At 39.5% G+C, this 18,410-nt stretch overlaps 1 protein-coding gene and 1 long non-coding RNA gene across 2 annotated transcripts in view; one reads left to right on the forward strand and one right to left on the reverse strand.

Moving 5' to 3' along the window:
• Window positions 1-2,038, forward strand: part of LOC128645015 (uncharacterized) — an 80,730-nt gene extending 78,692 nt beyond the window's left edge. The window contains exon 2 of the long non-coding RNA XR_008400066.1: window positions 1,846-2,038. This is a non-coding gene — a long non-coding RNA (uncharacterized LOC128645015). The remainder of the gene's footprint in view (window positions 1-1,845) is intronic.
• MIPOL1 (mirror-image polydactyly 1) overlaps window positions 1-18,410 on the reverse strand; it is a 1,201,709-nt gene that overhangs the window by 428,749 nt on the left and 754,550 nt on the right. The window contains exon 8 of the mRNA XM_053697725.1: window positions 1,838-1,967. Coding sequence (XP_053553700.1) covers window positions 1,838-1,967 — 130 coding nt within the window. The remainder of the gene's footprint in view (window positions 1-1,837; window positions 1,968-18,410) is intronic.

Consider the following 18,410-nt stretch of genomic DNA (forward strand, 5'->3'; position numbering starts at 1 on the left):
TCAAGGCACTTAAAGTAAAATGTTTACAGAGCACAATCTAATTTCTGTCTACCTCCTAGACGAGGCAAAGAATTGCTGGGAGGGAATGGGGAAGTTGGAGGGATAGTTGAATGTTCTGTTTGGGGTGTTTTGCCTCTTTATTGTCGCCAGGTGATGTATTTCCCATATGTAAGAATAGGATTTCATGGACTCTCACTACCATTAAAAAGAAAAAAATTGTTTGAAGTGTATTCAGTTAGTCATGCTCTAATTGTCTGTCACCAGGGCTAATAAGCAGGTTATTTTAGATTTATGAAAATGTGGAGGATTGTTGCATTGGAAGGTAGAATGCATAGACAGGTGTAGGTGTTTTAGGTGCTGGGGTGGGGTCTACTTCTGCCAGAGCGGATTACAGAACCCAACTTGGGATACTGGGAGAGGGGTGTTGCCTTGCAAGGAACATTACTGGAACTAGGGCCTATCTTGGGGACCTTTATAAGCACTGGGAGAGTTTCATAGGAATGGTGGTGTGTTGGAAAATGTGTTCTTAGTGAGATGGTGCATAGGTGACAGCAGGTTTTAGTGAGGTGAGGGTTAAAGTGTTGGGAATGTAGCTACAATGAATTAGTTTGGGTTATTTAAGAGGAACATTATTACTTAAAGAAATTCTGTACAATAAAAGTGGGTTCCCCTTAATTGATTTCTAATAACTTGTTATACCAGCTGCAGATCATTAGATTAATGTTAAATTGTGACTTTGGGTTTATTTATGTACTTGAGACAGCCATTTTTGTGCATTAAAATATAAACATGCCCATAAAGGCCTTTGTTTCTTTCTTTCTCTCTCTTTACAATTGCTAACTCATAAGAGTAAATTTTATTCCCACCACTGCTGCCTGTTTTCTATAGGTGCAGGTTTTAACATGGAGAAGCATCTATTTCAAATCACAAATTAAAGCTAAATAAGTTATTTGTAAAATATTTAAAAGATTTCAGGCGGTAAGATGGATTACTGAGACTTTTAAAAGGACCATTATAGTGCAAAATTACATTTTGCTAGAGTATGTAATTTTAGCACTATTGACCCTGCAACTCTATAGGTTTAACACATAGCTAGGGGGCTGCAGAGACCTGGTGGTCCCAAATGGCCCAGTCCAGTGAGCTAATCAACAGAGGCAGTCACATGGCCATGCTGTAATGCTAAAATGACATGCTCTAACAAATTAGATGATGACATTTTTTTTTTTGCACTATAATGAACCTTTAAGCTAGATGGGTAGCAGTTTTAATTTATTGCATTGGTGGTCTTAGTCTTTGCATTAGGGGGCTTATATTCAAGGTGTGATATGATGCAGGCTATGTTAAATATTTATTGGTGCCTGTGAATCCTTGATTTAAGGGGTTAAAAGAGGTGGGTGGTGAATAGGATTCTTAATTTTTTTTTTTAGGTATTATATCTTTGTATCTATTGAATGGAATTTTACAAATATTCTACCCCAAGAGCTTTGTATCCCAGTAAAATGTGGTAAATTTGTTTAGTCTTTAGGGTTGTCTAAAATCCTCATGCTGTCATATGGGAAACGTATTATTATTATTACTGTTACATAAAATTAACTGATTTTCTTCACATCTTTAGGCTTTATGGAGAATTTAAAATAAATTAATTCAGTGATATAAGCATTTGAAAAATTAAATTTATATACAATGCCAGAGCTAATTTAAACTATGACTGCACTACTGTGCATTCATAATATATAAACTAGGATGAAAAAGAATGGATGGACGGCAAAAATATTTCAAAGGATATAAACGTGAAAAAATGGAAATGGTTTAATATGGTATTTTATTATATTCTTACTCTTTTAGGTAGAGTTTAAACTGTTGAACTCGTAAAAGAGCTTCATCACGCTCCTCATTGGCAAGTCTGAGTCGGGCCATCACTGCCTCATCCCTCTCACGCTGAGCACGATATACCTCTTCCACCAAGCCTACAAAAGTAACAATTGAACATGATCATGTTTCATAAAAATTAATTAAAATTAACATAATTGTTACGTTACACGTTTTGTTTTCTTATTCACTGTAATCTACTGCTATTTTTATTTTCATTCTCTGTAGTGTATTTGCAGAGATTTTTTTCTGTTTTAATGACAAGTTGTTAAGTTATGGAAGAATCACATTTCTCCAACATTGGTGTGTCCGGTCCACGGCGTCATCCTTACTTGTGGGATATTCTCTTCCCCAACAGGAAATGGCAAAGAGTCCCAGCAAAGCTGGTCACATGATCCCTCCTAGGCTCCGCCCACACCAGTCATTCTCTTTGCCGTTGCACAGGCAACATCTCCACGGAGATGGTTAAGAGTTTTTTGGTGTTTAAATGTAGTTTTATTCTTCTATCAAGTGTTTGTTATTTTAAAATAGTGCTGGTATGTACTATTTACTCTGAAACAGAAAAGGATGAAGATTTCTGTTTGTAAGAGGAAGATGATTTTAGCAGACAGTAACTAAAATCGATTGCTGTTTCCACACAGGACTGTTGAGATGAAGTAACTTCAGTTGGGGGAAACAGTTAGCAGACTTTTCTGCTTAAGGTATGACTAGCCATATTTCTAACAAGACCATGTAATGCTGGAAGGCTGTCATTTCCCCTCATGGGGACCGGTAAGCCATTTTCTTAGTTAAACATAAAAGAATAAAGGGCTTCAAAAAGGGCTTAAAAACTGGTAGACATTTTTCTGGGCTAAAACGATTGCTTTACTAGGCATATTATGCAGATTCTAACTAATTATTGGTATTATAATCTTGGGGAACGTTTAGAAAAACGGCAGGCACTGTGTTGGACACCTTTTTCAGATGGGGGCCTTTCTAGTTATAGACAGAGCCTCATTTTCGCGCCATTAATGCGCAGTTGTTTTTGGAGAGCAAGGCATGCAGATGCATGTGTCAGGAGCTAAGAATCACTGAAAAAGCTTATAGAAGGCGTCTTGTCGTATCGTATTCCCCTCTGGGCTTGGTTGGGTCTCAGCAAAGCATATAGCTGGGACTGTATAGGGGTTAAATGTAAAAACGGCTCCGGTTCCGTTAATTTAAGGGTTAAAGCTCTGAAATTTGGTGTGCAATACTTTTAATGCTTTAAGACAAGATTTTGGTGAATTTTGAACAATTCCTTCATACTTTTTCACATATTCAGTAATAAAGTGTTTTCAGTTTGAAATTTAAAGTGACAGTAACGGTTTTATTTTAAAACGTTTTTTGTGCTTTGTTGACAAGTTTAAGCCTGTTTAACATGTCTGTACCATCAGATAAGCTATGTTCTATATGTATGAAAGCCAATGTGTCTCCCCATTTAAATTTATGTGATAATTGTGCCATAGTGTCCAAACAAAGTAAGGACAGTAATGCCACAGATAATGATATTGCCCAAGATGATTCCTCAAATGAAGGGAGTAAACATGATACTACATCATCCCCTACTGTGTCTACACCAGTTATGCCCACACAGGAGGCCCCTAGTACATCTAGTGCGCCAATACTTATTACCATGCAACAATTAACGGCTGTAATGGATAACTCCATAGCAAATCTTTTATCCAAAATGCCTACTTATCAGAGAAAGCGCGATTGCTCTGTTTTAAACACTGAAGAGCAAGAGGACGCTGATGATAACTGTTCTGACATACCCTCACACCAATCTCAAGGGGCCATGAGGGAGGTTTTGTCTGATGGAGAAATTTCAGATTCAGGAAAAATTTCTCATCAAGCTGAACCTGATGTTGTGACATTTAAATTTAAATTAGAACATCTCCGCGCACTGCTTAAGGAGGTGTTATCTACTCTGGATGATTGTGACAATTTGGTCATTCCAGAGAAATTATGTAAGATGGACAAGTTCCTAGAGGTGCCGGTGCCCCCCGACGCTTTTCCTATACCCAAGCGGGTGGCGGACATAGTAAATAAAGAGTGGGAAAGGCCCGGCATACCTTTTGTTCCCCCCCCTATATTTAAGAAATTATTTCCTATAGTCGACCCCAGAAAGGACTTATGGCAGACAGTCCCCAAGGTCGAGGGGGCGGTTTCTACTCTAAACAAACGCACTACTATTCCTATCGAAGATAGTTGTGCTTTTAAAGATCCTATGGATAAGAAATTAGAGGGTTTGCTTAAAAAGATTTTTGTACAGCAAGGTTACCTTCTACAACCAATTTCATGCATTGTTCCTGTCACTACGGCAGCGTGTTTCTGGTTCGAGGAACTAGAAAAATCGCTCAGTAAAGAATCTTCGTATGAGGAGGTTATGGACAGAGTTCAAGCACTTAAATTGGCTAACTCTTTTGTTTTAGATGCCGCTTTGCAATTAGCTAGATTAGCGGCGAAAAATTCAGGGTTTGCTATCGTGGCGCGCAGAGCGCTTTGGCTAAAGTCTTGGTCAGCGGATGTGTCTTCCAAGACAAAATTGCTTAACATTCCTTTCAAAGGTAAAACATTATTTGGACCTGATTTGAAAGAGATTATTTCAGACATCACTGGGGGAAAGGGCCACGCCCTCCCACAGGATAGGTCTTTTAAGGCTAAAAATAAGCCTAATTTTCGTCCCTTTCGCAGAAACGGACCAGTCTCTAGTTCTGTATCCTCTAAGCAAGAGGGTAATACTTCACAACCCAAACCAGCCTGGAAACCAATGCAAGGCTGGAACAAGGGTAAGCAGGCCAAGAAGCCTATCACTGCTACCAAAACAGCATGAAGGGATAGCCCCCGATCCGGGACCGGATCTAGTGGGGGGCAGACTTTCTCTCTTTGCTCAGGCTTGGGCAAGAGATGTTCAGGATCCTTGGGCGCTAGAAATAGTTTCTCAAGGTTATCTCCTGGAATTCAAGGAACTACCCCCAAGGGGAAGGTTCCACAGGTCTCAATTATCTTCAAACCAAATAAAGAGACAGGCATTCTTACATTGTGTAGAAGACCTGTTAAAGATGGGAGTGATACATCCAGTTCCAATAAGAGAACAAGGAATGGGTTTTTGTTCCAATCTGTTCATAGTTCCCAAAAAAGAGGGAACATTCAGACCAATTTTGGATCTAAAGATCCTAAACAAATTTCTCAGGGTACCATCGTTCAAAATGGAAACTATTCGAACGATCCTACCTACTATCCAGGAAAATCAATTTATGACTACCATGGATTTAAAGGATGCGTACCTACATATTCCTATCCACAAGGAACATCATCAGTTCCTAAGGTTCGCTTTTCTGGACAAGCATTACCAGTTTGTGGCACTTCCATTCGGATTAGCCACTGCTCCAAGGATTTTCACAAAGGTACTAGGGTCTCTTCTAGCGGTTCTAAGACCAAGGGGCATTGCAGTAGTACCTTACTTGGACGACATCCTGATTCAAGCGTCGTCCCTGTCAAAAGCAAAGGCTCATACGGACATCGTCCTAGCCTTTCTCAGATCTCACGGATGGAAGGTGAACAAAGAAAAAAGTTCTCTGTCCCCGTCAACAAGAGTTCCCTTCTTGGGAACAATAATAGATTCCTTAGAAATGAGGATTTTTCTGACAGAGGTCAGAAAATCAAAACTTCTAAGCTCTTGTCAATTACTTCATTCTGTTCCTCGTCCTTCCATAGCGCAGTGCATGGAAGTAATAGGATTGATGGTTGCAACAATGGACATAGTTCCTTTTGCACGAATTCATCTAAGACCATTACAACTGTGCATGCTCAGACAGTGGAATGGGGATTATACAGACTTGTCTCCGACGATTCAAGTAGATCAAAAGACCAGAGATTCACTCCGTTGGTGGCTGACCCTGGACAATCTGTCACAGGGAATGAGCTTCCGCAGACCAGAGTGGGTCATTGTCACGACCGACGCCAGCCTAGTGGGCTGGGGCGCGGTCTGGGAATCCCTGAAAGCTCAGGGTCTATGGTCTCGGGAAGAGTCTCTTCTCCCGATAAACATTCTGGATCTGAGAGCGATATTCAATGCTCTCAGAGCTTGGCCTCAACTAGCAAAGGCCAAATTCATAAGGTTTCAGTCAGACAACATGACGACCGTTGCATATATCAATCATCAGGGGGGAACAAGGAGTTCCCTGGCGATGAAAGAAGTGACCAAGATAATTCAATGGGTGGAGGTTCACCCCTGCCACTTGTCTGCGATCCACATCCCAGGAGTGGAAAATTGGGAAGCGGATTTTCTGAGTCGTCAGACATTCCATCCGGGGGAGTGGGAACTCCATCCGGAAATCTTTGCCCAAATAACTCAATTATGGGGCATTCCAGACATGGATCTGATGGCGTCTCGTCAGAACTTCAAGGTTCCTTGCTACGGGTCCAGATCCAGGGATCCCAAGGCGACCCTAGTAGATGCACTAGTAGCACCTTGGACCTTCAACCTAGCTTATGTATTCCCACCGTTTCCTCTCATCCCCAGGCTGGTAGCCAGGATCAATCAGGAGAGGGCCTCGGTGATCTTGATAGCTCCTGCGTGGCCACGCAGGACTTGGTATGCAGACCTGGTGAATATGTCATCGGCTCCACCATGGAAGCTACCTTTGAGACAGGACCTTCTTGTTCAGGGTCCATTCGAACATCCGAATCTGGTTTCCCTCCAACTGACGGCTTGGAGATTGAACGCTTGATTTTATCAAAGCGTGGGTTTTCAGATTCTGTAATAGATACTCTGATTCAGGCTAGAAAGCCTGTAACTAGAAAAAATTACCATAAAATATGGAAAAAATATATCTGTTGGTGTGAATCTAAAGGATTCCCATGGAACAAGATAAAAATTCCTAAGATTCTATCCTTTCTACAAGAAGGTTTGGAGAAAGGATTATCTACAAGTTCTCTGAAGGGACAGATCTCTGCTTTATCTGTTTTACTTCACAAAAGACTGGCAGCTGTGCCAGATGTCCAAGCATTTGTTCAGGCTCTAGTTAGGATCAAGCCTGTTTACAGATCTTTGACTCCTCCCTGGAGTCTAAATCTAGTTCTTTCAGTTCTTCAAGGGGTTCCGTTTGAACCCTTACATTCCGTAGATATTAAGTTATTATCTTGGAAAGTTTTGTTTTTTGTTGCAATTTCTTCTGCTAGAAGAGTTTCAGAGTTATCTGCTCTGCAGTGTTCTCCGCCCTATCTGGTGTTCCATGCAGATAAGGTGGTTTTGCGTACTAAGCCTGGTTTTCTTCCGAAAGTTGTTTCCAACAAAAATATTAACCAGGAGATAGTTGTACCTTCTTTGTGTCCGAATCCAGTTTCAAAGAAGGAACGTTTATTACACAATTTGGACGTAGTCCGTGCTCTAAAATTCTATTTAGAGGCTACTAAAGATTTCAGACAAACATCTTCCTTGTTTGTTGTTTATTCTGGTAAAAGGAGAGGTCAAAAAGCGACTTCTACCTCTCTTTCCTTTTGGCTTAAAAGCATTATCCGATTGGCTTATGAGACTGCCGGACGGCAGCCTCCTGAAAGAATCACAGCTCACTCCACTAGGGCTGTGGCTTCCACATGGGCCTTCAAGAACGAGGCTTCTGTTGACCAGATATGTAAGGCAGCGACTTGGTTTTCACTGCACACTTTTGCCAAATTTTACAAATTTGATACTTTTGCTTCTTCGGAGGCTATTTTTGGAAGAAAGGTTTTGCAAGCCGTGGTGCCTTCCATTTAGGTGACCTGATTTGCTCCCTCCCTTCATCCGTGTCCTAAAGCTTTGGTATTGGTTCCCACAAGTAAGGATGACGCCGTGGACCGGACACACCAATGTTGGAGAAAACAGAATTTATGCTTACCTGATAAATTACTTTCTCCAACGGTGTGTCCGGTCCACGGCCCGCCCTGGTTTTTTAATCAGGTCTGATAAATTATTTTCTCTAACTACAGTCACCACGGTATCATATGGTTTCTCCTATATATATTTCCTCCTGTCCGTCGGTCGAATGACTGGGGTGGGCGGAGCCTAAGAGGGATCATGTGACCAGCTTTGCTGGGACTCTTTGCCATTTCCTGTTGGGGAAGAGAATATCCCACAAGTAAGGATGACGCCGTGGACCGGACACACCGTTGGAGAAAGTAATTTATCAGGTAAGCATAAATTCTGTTTTCACATAATTCCTGTGAGTTCCTAAAGAACTCTGAACTGTACAAGCGAGGAGTACTGCTTTAATGAGGTATTTACATGGTGATGTTTTCCAGTGTATTTCATCAATAGCAATGGGCATATTGCAAAACTAAATTGAAAAAGAAAAAAATCTAGTCTGATTTCCATGTAACATGAATATTTCAAAGATAGCCATAAATAATATAGCTATTCAATCATTATGTTTACAACCATCCTTCTAACGTAGAATCCATTTCTACATAACTGTACTATAACAACACTTATGTAATTGCATTTATGCAGTATTAGTTCATTTAACCATTCATTTGCTCTGTGAAATCCATTGACAATATAAAATGTATTGTTTACATGCCTGTTCATCCCAAGACCTCCAATTATGTAATACCATGATATCAACAATATTTACCAGAAGAAACTTACATATGCAAATTAGTATTTAACAGTTTAAGAAAAAAGGGTGGGGAAAAATTGTGCTAATTTCTAATTTTGTGTGATACCCAAAATGAGAATTTATACTATATAGCAAACAAAATTATTAATTAAAGGGTGGAACAATTACATGCTCTGATTTGTTAGACTAGCGACGCTTTAATAATTTATTTATTTTTAACCCCCACAAAGGAGTTGAACACACAGTTTAAGTACTACTCTGGAGCTGCAGAGCACTGCTGGTCCCGAGCAGAATAGGATGCTGACAACCCAGTTGTGTGACTACTGCTGCTGATTGGGTGACCAGTAGTATCTGCTTGGAAACAGCAGTTCTTTACTGTATCAAGTGTGCGGCAAATCAGTTGTGAAAAAACTGTTGTAGCTTTTTTGCATTTGGGGTTGCGCAGCTATTACAAGTTAAAAAATAACTTATTTTGCGCACGTGTTAAGTCGTGTAATCTAAGTAGCCAAATCACGTGCGCTTTCAAGTATTCCCATAGAAGTTTCTCCCTTAACAAATAGAAAAAAAACACACAAAAATCCTAATATGTTGCGCAAAGCCCATGACGTATCCTCATTGAAAAATGTTTTCGTAACAGAATAGGTTCTACTTATTTCTAAATAAATATTTGTATCTAAGAGTCTGCAGATTACCCCCTTATCTAAGTTCTTTTGACAGACTTGCATTTTAGTCAATTAGTGCTGACTCATAAATAACTCCATGGGAGTGAGCACAAGCTTGTTTATATACAGTATTTGACAAATGTGAGTACACCCCTCACTTTTTTGTAAATATTTTATTATATCTTTTCATGTGACAACACTGAAGAAATGACACTTTGCTACAATGTAAAGTATTGAATGTACAGTCTGTATAACAGTGTAAATTTGCCGTCCCCTCAAAATAACTCAACACACAGCCATTAATCTCTAAACCGTTGGCAACAAAAGTGAGTACACCCCTATGTGGAAATGTCCAAATTTGGCCTAAAGTGTCAATATTTTGTGTGGCAACCATTATTTTCCAGCACTACCTAAACCCTCTTCGGCATGGAGTTCGCCAAAGCTTCACAGGTTGCCACTGGAGTCCTCTTCCACTCCTCCATAACGACAACACAAAGCTGGTGGATGTTAGAGACATTGCACTCCCCACCTTCCGTTTGAGGATGCCCCACAGATTCTCAATAGGGTTTAGGTCTGGAAACATGCTTGGCCAGTCCATCACCTTTAGCAAGGCAGTGGTCATCTTGGAGGTGTGTTTGGGGTCTTTATCATGTTGGAATACTGCCCTGCGGCCCAGTCTCCGAAGGGAGGGGATCATGCTCTGCTTCAGTATGTGACAGTACATGTTGGCATTCATGGTTCCCTCAATGAACTGTAACTCCCCAGTGTCGGCAGCACTCCAGCAGGCCCAGACCATGACACTCCCACCACCATGCTTGACTGTAGGCAAGACACACTTGTCTTTGTATTCCTCACCTGGTGTCATACACGCTTGACAACATCTGAACTAATTAAGTTTATCTTGGTCTCATCGAACCATAGGACATGGTTCCAGTTATCCATATCCTTAATCTGTTTGTCTTCAGCAAACTGTTTGCAGGCTTTCTTGTGCTTCATCTTTCCCAAAGACAACCTCTGGATATGACGCTAAGCATGTGCACTCAACTTCTTTGGTCGACCATGGCGAGGCCTGTTCTGAGTGGAACCTGTCCTGTGAAACCGATGTATGGTCTTGCCCACCGTGCTGCAGCACAGTTTCAGGGTCTTGATAATCTTCTTTTAGCCTAGGCCATCTTTATGTAGAGCAACAATTCTTTTTTTCAGATCCTCAGAGAGTGCTTTGCCATGAGGTGCTATGTTGAACTTCCAGTAACCAGTATGAAAGAGTGTTAGAGCGATGACACCAAATTTAACACACCTGCTCCCCATTCACACCTGAGACCTTGTAACACTAACGAGTCACATGACACAGGGGAGGGAAAATGGCTAATTGGGCTCAATTTGGTCATTTCCACTTAGGGGTGTACTCACTTTTGTTGCCAATGGCTGAGACACTAATGGCTGTGTGTTGAGTTATTTTGAGGGGACAGAAAATTTACACTGTTATACAGGCTGTACACTCACTACTTTACATTGTAGCAAAGTGTAATTTCTTCAGTGTTGTCACATGAAAATATTTACAAAAATGTGAGGGGTGTACTCACTTTTGTGAGATACTGTGTGTGTGTGTATATATATATATATATATATATGTGTGTGTGTGCGTGTGTGTATATATATATATATATATATATATATATATGGCACACTTGAACTAGCACTGTCTAACTGTGAAACACTGTAAAAATGCACTGATATAAGAGGCAGCCTTCAAGGGCTTGGAATTTAGCATATGCACATAACTAGCTTTAGCTTTCATCAAAGAATACCAAGAGAACAAAGACAATTTGATGATAAAAGTACATTTGAAAGTTGCTTAAAATTACATGCCCTATCTGAATCATGAAATAATTTTGACTTAACTGTCCCTTTAAACATATAGGAGAAAGCACACGGCTTTAATGCACTAGGGTATACAAACAAACACAATCAAGCTAATGAGAACAACAGAGCAAATAACACCGTATAATCCGAGATTTCTCTCTCTTTCTTTGACTTGTAATAAATTTCAATATTTGCTCAGTGAAGGTTCAGAGCAGTAACATTACATTCACAAATATTATCACCTGCTGTGTAAGCCGGCAAGGAAAATCCTCTCAGAGGCTTTGTGGAAGAGGGGATGTTTACCAGAATATTTGGATACTTCCATTTTTAAACAAGCTTATCAAATATCCTGTAATTCTTAGTCAAATGAGACACTCTGCTTAACATGTATTTCTTTTTTGTTGGCAAATACTCAAAATTTGTTTAGGGACTGTATTGTTGTATGCAGTAAGTAGAAAGTAAATGTATAAATGTTCTGCTTGTATGCCGCTACTTAAAGGGACACTCAAGTCAAAATAAACTTTTATGATTCAGATAGCGCATGCCGTTTTAAGAAACTGTCCAATTTATTTCAATTATCAAATTTTACACAGTCTTTTTATATGCACATTTTCTGGGGAACAAGATCCTATTGAGCATGTGCACAAGTTTACAGGGAATATGTATACTAGTCTGTGATTGGCTGATGTCTTTCAAATGAGTGCTGTATTCAGTTGTTTTCCTAATAAATTAAATATGCTTTCTGAATTGCAAATTTGGATTTTCTTCAGTCCCATACGAATTGTCTATTCCAATCCATTAAAACATTTTTTGCATAGGTTTACACACAGTAATACCATTTACAAATTCAGAGTCATCGGAAAGAGATATTTCTAACTGTATTCAAATGAGGTCAGAGACCTCATCCATTATAAACACGTTTACATGTCCCTGAGGGTTTTGAGCCCTGTAATAGTGCGAGTCTAGGTGATAGAGGCGAGACCTCTATAATACATGCATTTGGAAATAGCGCCACTGTCAGCGGGACTTTTTAACCCAGGGTATATCGCCTGTCATTAAGGGGTTAAGAAACTTTTACCCATTGAAAAGCCATTTCATTTTTGCACAGTAAATCTTGATGCGTCAATTTCACATGTGCTCAAATCACACTTTAAACATTCACAAATATAATGTTCGTTCATGATTCTAAGTATTTTGGTCATTATAAATAAATTGTATTTAGACATAAAATTATAAGAAAGGAACAAAGCATCAGTAATGCTGAATCAGTTTTTGGTTGGCATTCCTTTTTTGATTGGCTGATTCATTTTTGCTTCCATGTGGGTCTGCACAAACCCTGTAAAAATACATTTTTCCATATAGGTTTTCATGCTTGTTTTCCAAACCAAGTATAGCAAATTCAGATGTTCCCCGAATTCTGCATGACTATCTCGGGCAGTTTTATAAAGTACTTTACATGGTAAAGTATACCATTGGTAAGAAAGGTAAATTCAATTAGTTTTTTAAAAGTGTACTCTCAATCGGAATCATGACAGTTTAATTTTTACTTTTCTTTAATAAATCTTCACAAATCACATGCCCTTCCTTATGTTTTTGAAGTTGATTTGGATACTAACCCCAAATATACACAGTTCATCGGTACACACAAACACAAAAACACACACACATAAAAAAACATATACACAAAAACAAACAAACAATAAAACATACACACACACAAAAACAGACACAAAAATACAAAAACACACACACACAAAACATACAAAAACACACACACACACACAAAACATACAAAAACACACACACAAAACATACAAAAACACACACACAAAACATACAAAAACACACACACAAAACATACAAAAACACACACACACACAGTCACAATTTTCAGCCCTGATAAAACTTGTCAGTTTTAAAAGGACATTAAACACCTTTTCCTTCTGTGTAAAATATATGCTTCTCGCACACTGCTAACATAAAAATACTGGAGAAACTGTAGGTGGACCGGGCCCTATGGTCTTTGGGGTCACACAATGCCCCCCTACCAAAGCGCTACCATAGACCCCACTCTTGATCCTACCATGTATATGTTTCACAAATAATCAGTAATTTTATCCTTTGGCTGCCAGTAACATACACATCTATAATTGTGCCTCTTTGGTTGCCAGTAGAGATTTGATCCACTGCACCTAACTTTTTTTCTGCTCCATTTTTGTAATGCATTGATACAAAGGAACCATTATACTTTTATATTTAACATTTAAGTGTCCACTAGTTTTGTGAAGATTTTACTGAACAGCCTGCTAAAATACTTGACTGTAAGGTTGAATACTAGACTGTCCGGTTGAATACCGGACATCTGACATCCCTATCAAAAAAACAAATTCCCTGCAAGTTCTGCAAATCAAATAGCAGGTTTAAGCCATTTGTAGCATTTTGAAAATGTAGATTACAGATTTTGCTTTAAGGCATCTCTAGGGAAATTGAGACAAACAACAATTTCTGCACAAAAGCAAGAAGCGTTTAACCCCTTAACGACCAATGACGTACAGGGTACGTCCTACAAAAAACGGTCATTAAAGATCAAGGACGTACCCTGTACGTCGTTAGTGTTTTCAAGCGGTGGAAGCGATCCTGATCGCTTCCAGCCGCTTTCATGCTATTGCAGTGATGCCTCAATATTGAGGCATCCTGCAATAACATTTTTTAGCCATCCGATGCAGAGAGAGACACTCTGCATCGGTCATTGATGGCCACGATTGTTGGTGGGTGGGAGCCGTTGCAGAGAGGCGGGTGGACGGCCATCGATGGGGGTTGTGTGACCGAGGGGGACGGGATTACGTTCAGGGACGCCGGGTGCGCACACAGGCACTCGCACACGTGCACAGAGTGGGTGGGAATGCTACACTATGGCACAATTATTGTAAGATAAAGTGGGAGAGAAGAGGGAGGGAATTTTTATCTAAGGGATCTGGAAGGGGGTGGGGGTTGGTTATTGAGGGGGGCAGCTACACTACAGAAAAATATGTAAAAAACAAACAAAAACATTTTATGGCAAACTGGGTACTAGCAGACAGCTGCCAGTACCCAAGATGGCGCACAATAAGGTAGAGGGGGAGGGTTAGAGAGCTTTTTTTTTGGGGGGGGGGGGTGTCAGGGAGATTTGGGGCTAAATGGTTGTAAAAATTTTTTTAAAATAATAATAATAATAAAAAAAATACCTTTTATTTTAGTACTGGCAGACTTTCTGCCAGTATTTAAGATGGCGGGGACAATTGTGGGATGGGGGAGGAAAGAGAGCTGTTTGGGAGGGATCAGGGGGTGTGATGTGTCAGGTAGGAGGCTGATCTCTACACTAAAGCTAAAATTAACCCTGCAAGATCCCTACAAGCTAAGCTACCTAATTAACCCCTTCACTGCTGGGCATAATACAATTGTGGTGCCCAGCAGCATTTAGCGGCCTTCTAATTGCCAATAAGCAACGCTAAAGCCATATATGTCTGCTATTTCTGAACAAAGGGGATCCCAGAGAAGCATTTACAATGATTTGTGCCATAATTGCACAAGCTATTTGTAAATAATTTCAGTGAGAAACCTAAATTTTGTGAAAAAATTAACGATTTTTTTTATTTGATCACATTTGGCGGTCAAATGGTGGCACGAAATATACCAAAATGGGCCTAGATCAATACTTTGGGTTGTCTTCTTAAAAAAAATATATACATGTCAATGGATATTCAGGGATTCCTGAAAGATATCAGTGTCCCAATGTAACTAGCGCTAATTTTGAAAACAAAATGGTTTGGAAATAGCAAAGTGCTACTTGTATTTATGGCCCTATAACTTGCAAAAAAAGCAAAGAACATGTAAACATTGGGTATTTCTAAACTCAGGACAAAATTTAGAAACTATTTAGTATGGTTGTTTTTTGGTGGTTGTAGATGTGTAACACATTTTGGGGGTCAAAGTTAGAAAAAGTGTGTTTTTTTCCATTTTTTCATCATATTTTATAATTTGTTTTCTAGTAAATTATGAAATATGATGAAAATAATGGTATTTGTAGAAATTCCATTTAATGGCGAGAAAAACGGTATAAAATATGTGTGGGTACAGTAAATGAGAAAGAGGAAAATTACAGCTAAACACAAACACCACAGAAATGTAAAAATAGCCTTGGTCCCAAACGGACAGAAAATGGGGTTAAAGTCTGTAAAAATAAGGGTTGAAAATGTAAAAAGTTTTAAGAGAGGCAATTGACAAATTTATTCTTAATATTATGCCCTGGTTAAACAGTCTCAATTTGATTTTCATGTGTGTGTCCATTTAAAGGGATAGCATAGTCAAAATTCAACTTTCATGATTCAGATAGAGCATGCAATTTTAAGCAACTTTCTAATTTACTCCTATTATCAATTTTTTTCCTGTTATCTTGGTATCTTTTTTTGAATGTAAGCTTTGGAGCCGGACCATTTTTGGCTCAGCCCTGGGGTAGCTACATTAGCCACCAATCAGCAAGCGCTACCCAGGTCCTGAACATTCATGCTTTTTCAAATAAAGATACCAAGGGAACAAAGAAAAAAATATAATAGGAGTAAATTAGAAATATGATTAAAATTGCCTGCTGTATCTGAATCATGAAAGTTTTATTTTGACTAGACTATCCCTTTAAGCTTACATGATGTTTAATCCAGTAACAGATCCCAGTGGTACTACACACGTTTCTGGGATCCATAACAACTGAGACGTATGGAAGGGAGAAATAGAAATAGAAAATGTAAGAAATACTCTGTGCAAATAATAAAAAAAGAAGGTAAAAATAAAATGAGAAGAGAAATTTAAGGGTAGTCAAAAGATTCTTCAGAACCCCACATTGTAAGGATACAAGGAAGCAGTATAGTTGATCATTAATGAATGCTGACATTTCTAACATCATACACCTGAGCCACCACCTGTTCCATGGAAAAAGATTACTAGTGTTAAGTTAGACCACACTGGGCAGTTATGTAGATGTGAGTAAATATTGTATCTGAAAATTTTGAAAGTTCCTTACAAGGAAATGTTAGCTATTCATATCCTTGTGTATTAAATTGTAACGTTATAGCAAGACCAGCACGTTTGCTTTGAGGAAAATGATATCAAACTGTGAATAAAGTCTTGATTTTGATATCAATGCTAAAGTTAAAGGCATATTAAAACCCACATTTTTTTCTTATATGATTCAGATAACGCATGTGATTTTAAGCAACTTTCTAATTTACTCCTATTATCAATTTTTCTTCGTTCTCTTGGTATCTTTATTTTAAAAAGCAGGAATGTAAGCTTAGAAGCCGGACCATTTTTGGTTCAGCAATCAGCAAGCGCTACCTAGGTCCTGTACCAAAAATGGGCCAGCTTCTAAGCTTTCATTCAAATAAAGATACCAAGAGAACAAAGTAAAATTGATAATAGGAGTAAAGTTGCTTAATATTGCATGCTCTGAGTCATAAAAGAAAGCAAACTGGGTTTCATATCACGTTAAGCAATTTATTTACTTACTTGTTTGATCTCAGTGTGGCTTAAAACTTAGTGAAGATTAGGGATGGGGATAACAGCTGTGACACACTGCAAGCGATGCGGCGCGAGGCGAAGCAGCTGCTTCGCTCCGCGTCGCATCGCTTCTGAAGTTCAAATATTTCATCTCTGAGCGCTCAGCTACGCGTCCTGATGCAGCAGAGTGCTCAGAGATGAAAAGGCAGGACACACTGAGCGCACACAGCCGCATGTACACTCCGCTTGCAGTGTGTCACAGCCTTTAATGGGCATTTTTAATAACAGGTGATGGTTTTCAGCTTATGCAATGCCCCAACTGCTTTCCCACACTTCCTTTACAATATTTTAGGGATTTGTTGGACACATTCCTTGTTAGCTACCTGGATGACATCGTTATCTTCTCTTCCTGCTATGCTAACCTTACTAAGCATTACTAAAAATTGTGGAGTTTTTGGGTTATTTCCTGTCACTGGGACATATCGCCATGAATCCAAAAAACGTTTTTGCTGTCCTGAACTTGTCCACCCCATTCAAAGTCAGCCAGTCCAACTTTATAGCAAGACCAACACATTTGCTTTAAGGAAAATGATATCAAACCGTGAATAAGAATAAAAGAAAGCAAACTGGGTTTCATATCACTTTAAGCAATATATTTACTTACTTGTTTGATCTCAGTGTGGCTTAAAACTTAGTGAAGATTAGGGAAGGGGATAAATGGAATACAGCGTTCCAAACTCCATATGGGCATTTTGAATAACAGGTGATGGTTTTCAGCTTATGCAATGCCCCAACTGCTTTCCCACACTTCCTTTACAATATTTTAGGGATTTGTTGGACACATTCCTTGTTAGCTACCTGGATGACATCGTTATCTTCTCTTCCTGCTCTGCTAACCTTACTAAACATGTTCTGGGCCTTACTCTACAGACTGCGTACTTACATACTGCATGCCAAGCTAGAAATTGCCAATTTTTAGTATCCATTGTGGAGTTTTTGGGCTATTTTCTGTCACTGTCCTGCTGTCCTAACCTTGTCCACCCCATTCAAAGTCAGTCCACAGACTTACTGGATTTGCATATTTTTACAGGAGTTTCATACACAACCTCTCTGCCATTTGTTTAAACGTTTTTCATCGGATGTATTCAGCTTGTCCTGGTCCCTCTTATTCCCTGAGATTGCGTTTAGGGAGAGGGATATGTCAGACCTCCAGCAAGTCTTTCCCCTCAAGCTGTATTGGGAATAGACGCTACAGAAAAAAATGTGTAGAGCGGTAGTGAGTGGGAAGGAGGGAGGGGAGAGGAGGGGGAAGCAGGAAGGGGGGGGCTCCTATAGTGGAAAGGGGGTAGGCTAATGAGGGGGGGGGGCAGCTACACTAAAATGTTGTTGTTTTTTTTAAACAAATAAAAATGATAGCAAACTGGGTACTGGCAGACAGCTGTCAGTACCTATATGGCAGCTAAAAGGTAGAGGGGGGAGGCTTAGAGAGCTGTTGGGGGGGGGATCAGGGAGGTTGAGGGGTAAGGGGGAATCCTACACCGCAGAAAATATATATATTACAAAAAATAATGCTTTATATTTTCTGGGGGTGACAATTGGGGGGTGGGGGAGGGAAGAGATCTGTTTGAAAGGGATGAGAAAGGGATCAGGGGATGGGAAGTATCAGTTGGGAGGGTAATCTCTACACTAAAGCTAAAATTAACCTTACAAACTACCTGATTAACCCCATCACTGCTGGGAATAATAAAAGTGTGATGTGCAGCTGAAATTAGCGGCCTTCTAATTACTAAAAAGCAATGGCAAAGCTATATATGTCTGTAATTTCTTAACAAAGGGGATCCCAGAGAAGATTTTTCAACCATTTGTGCCA

This window comes from Bombina bombina, chromosome 1, assembly GCF_027579735.1.
Source record: "Bombina bombina isolate aBomBom1 chromosome 1, aBomBom1.pri, whole genome shotgun sequence".
Taxonomy (NCBI): domain Eukaryota; kingdom Metazoa; phylum Chordata; class Amphibia; order Anura; family Bombinatoridae; genus Bombina; species Bombina bombina.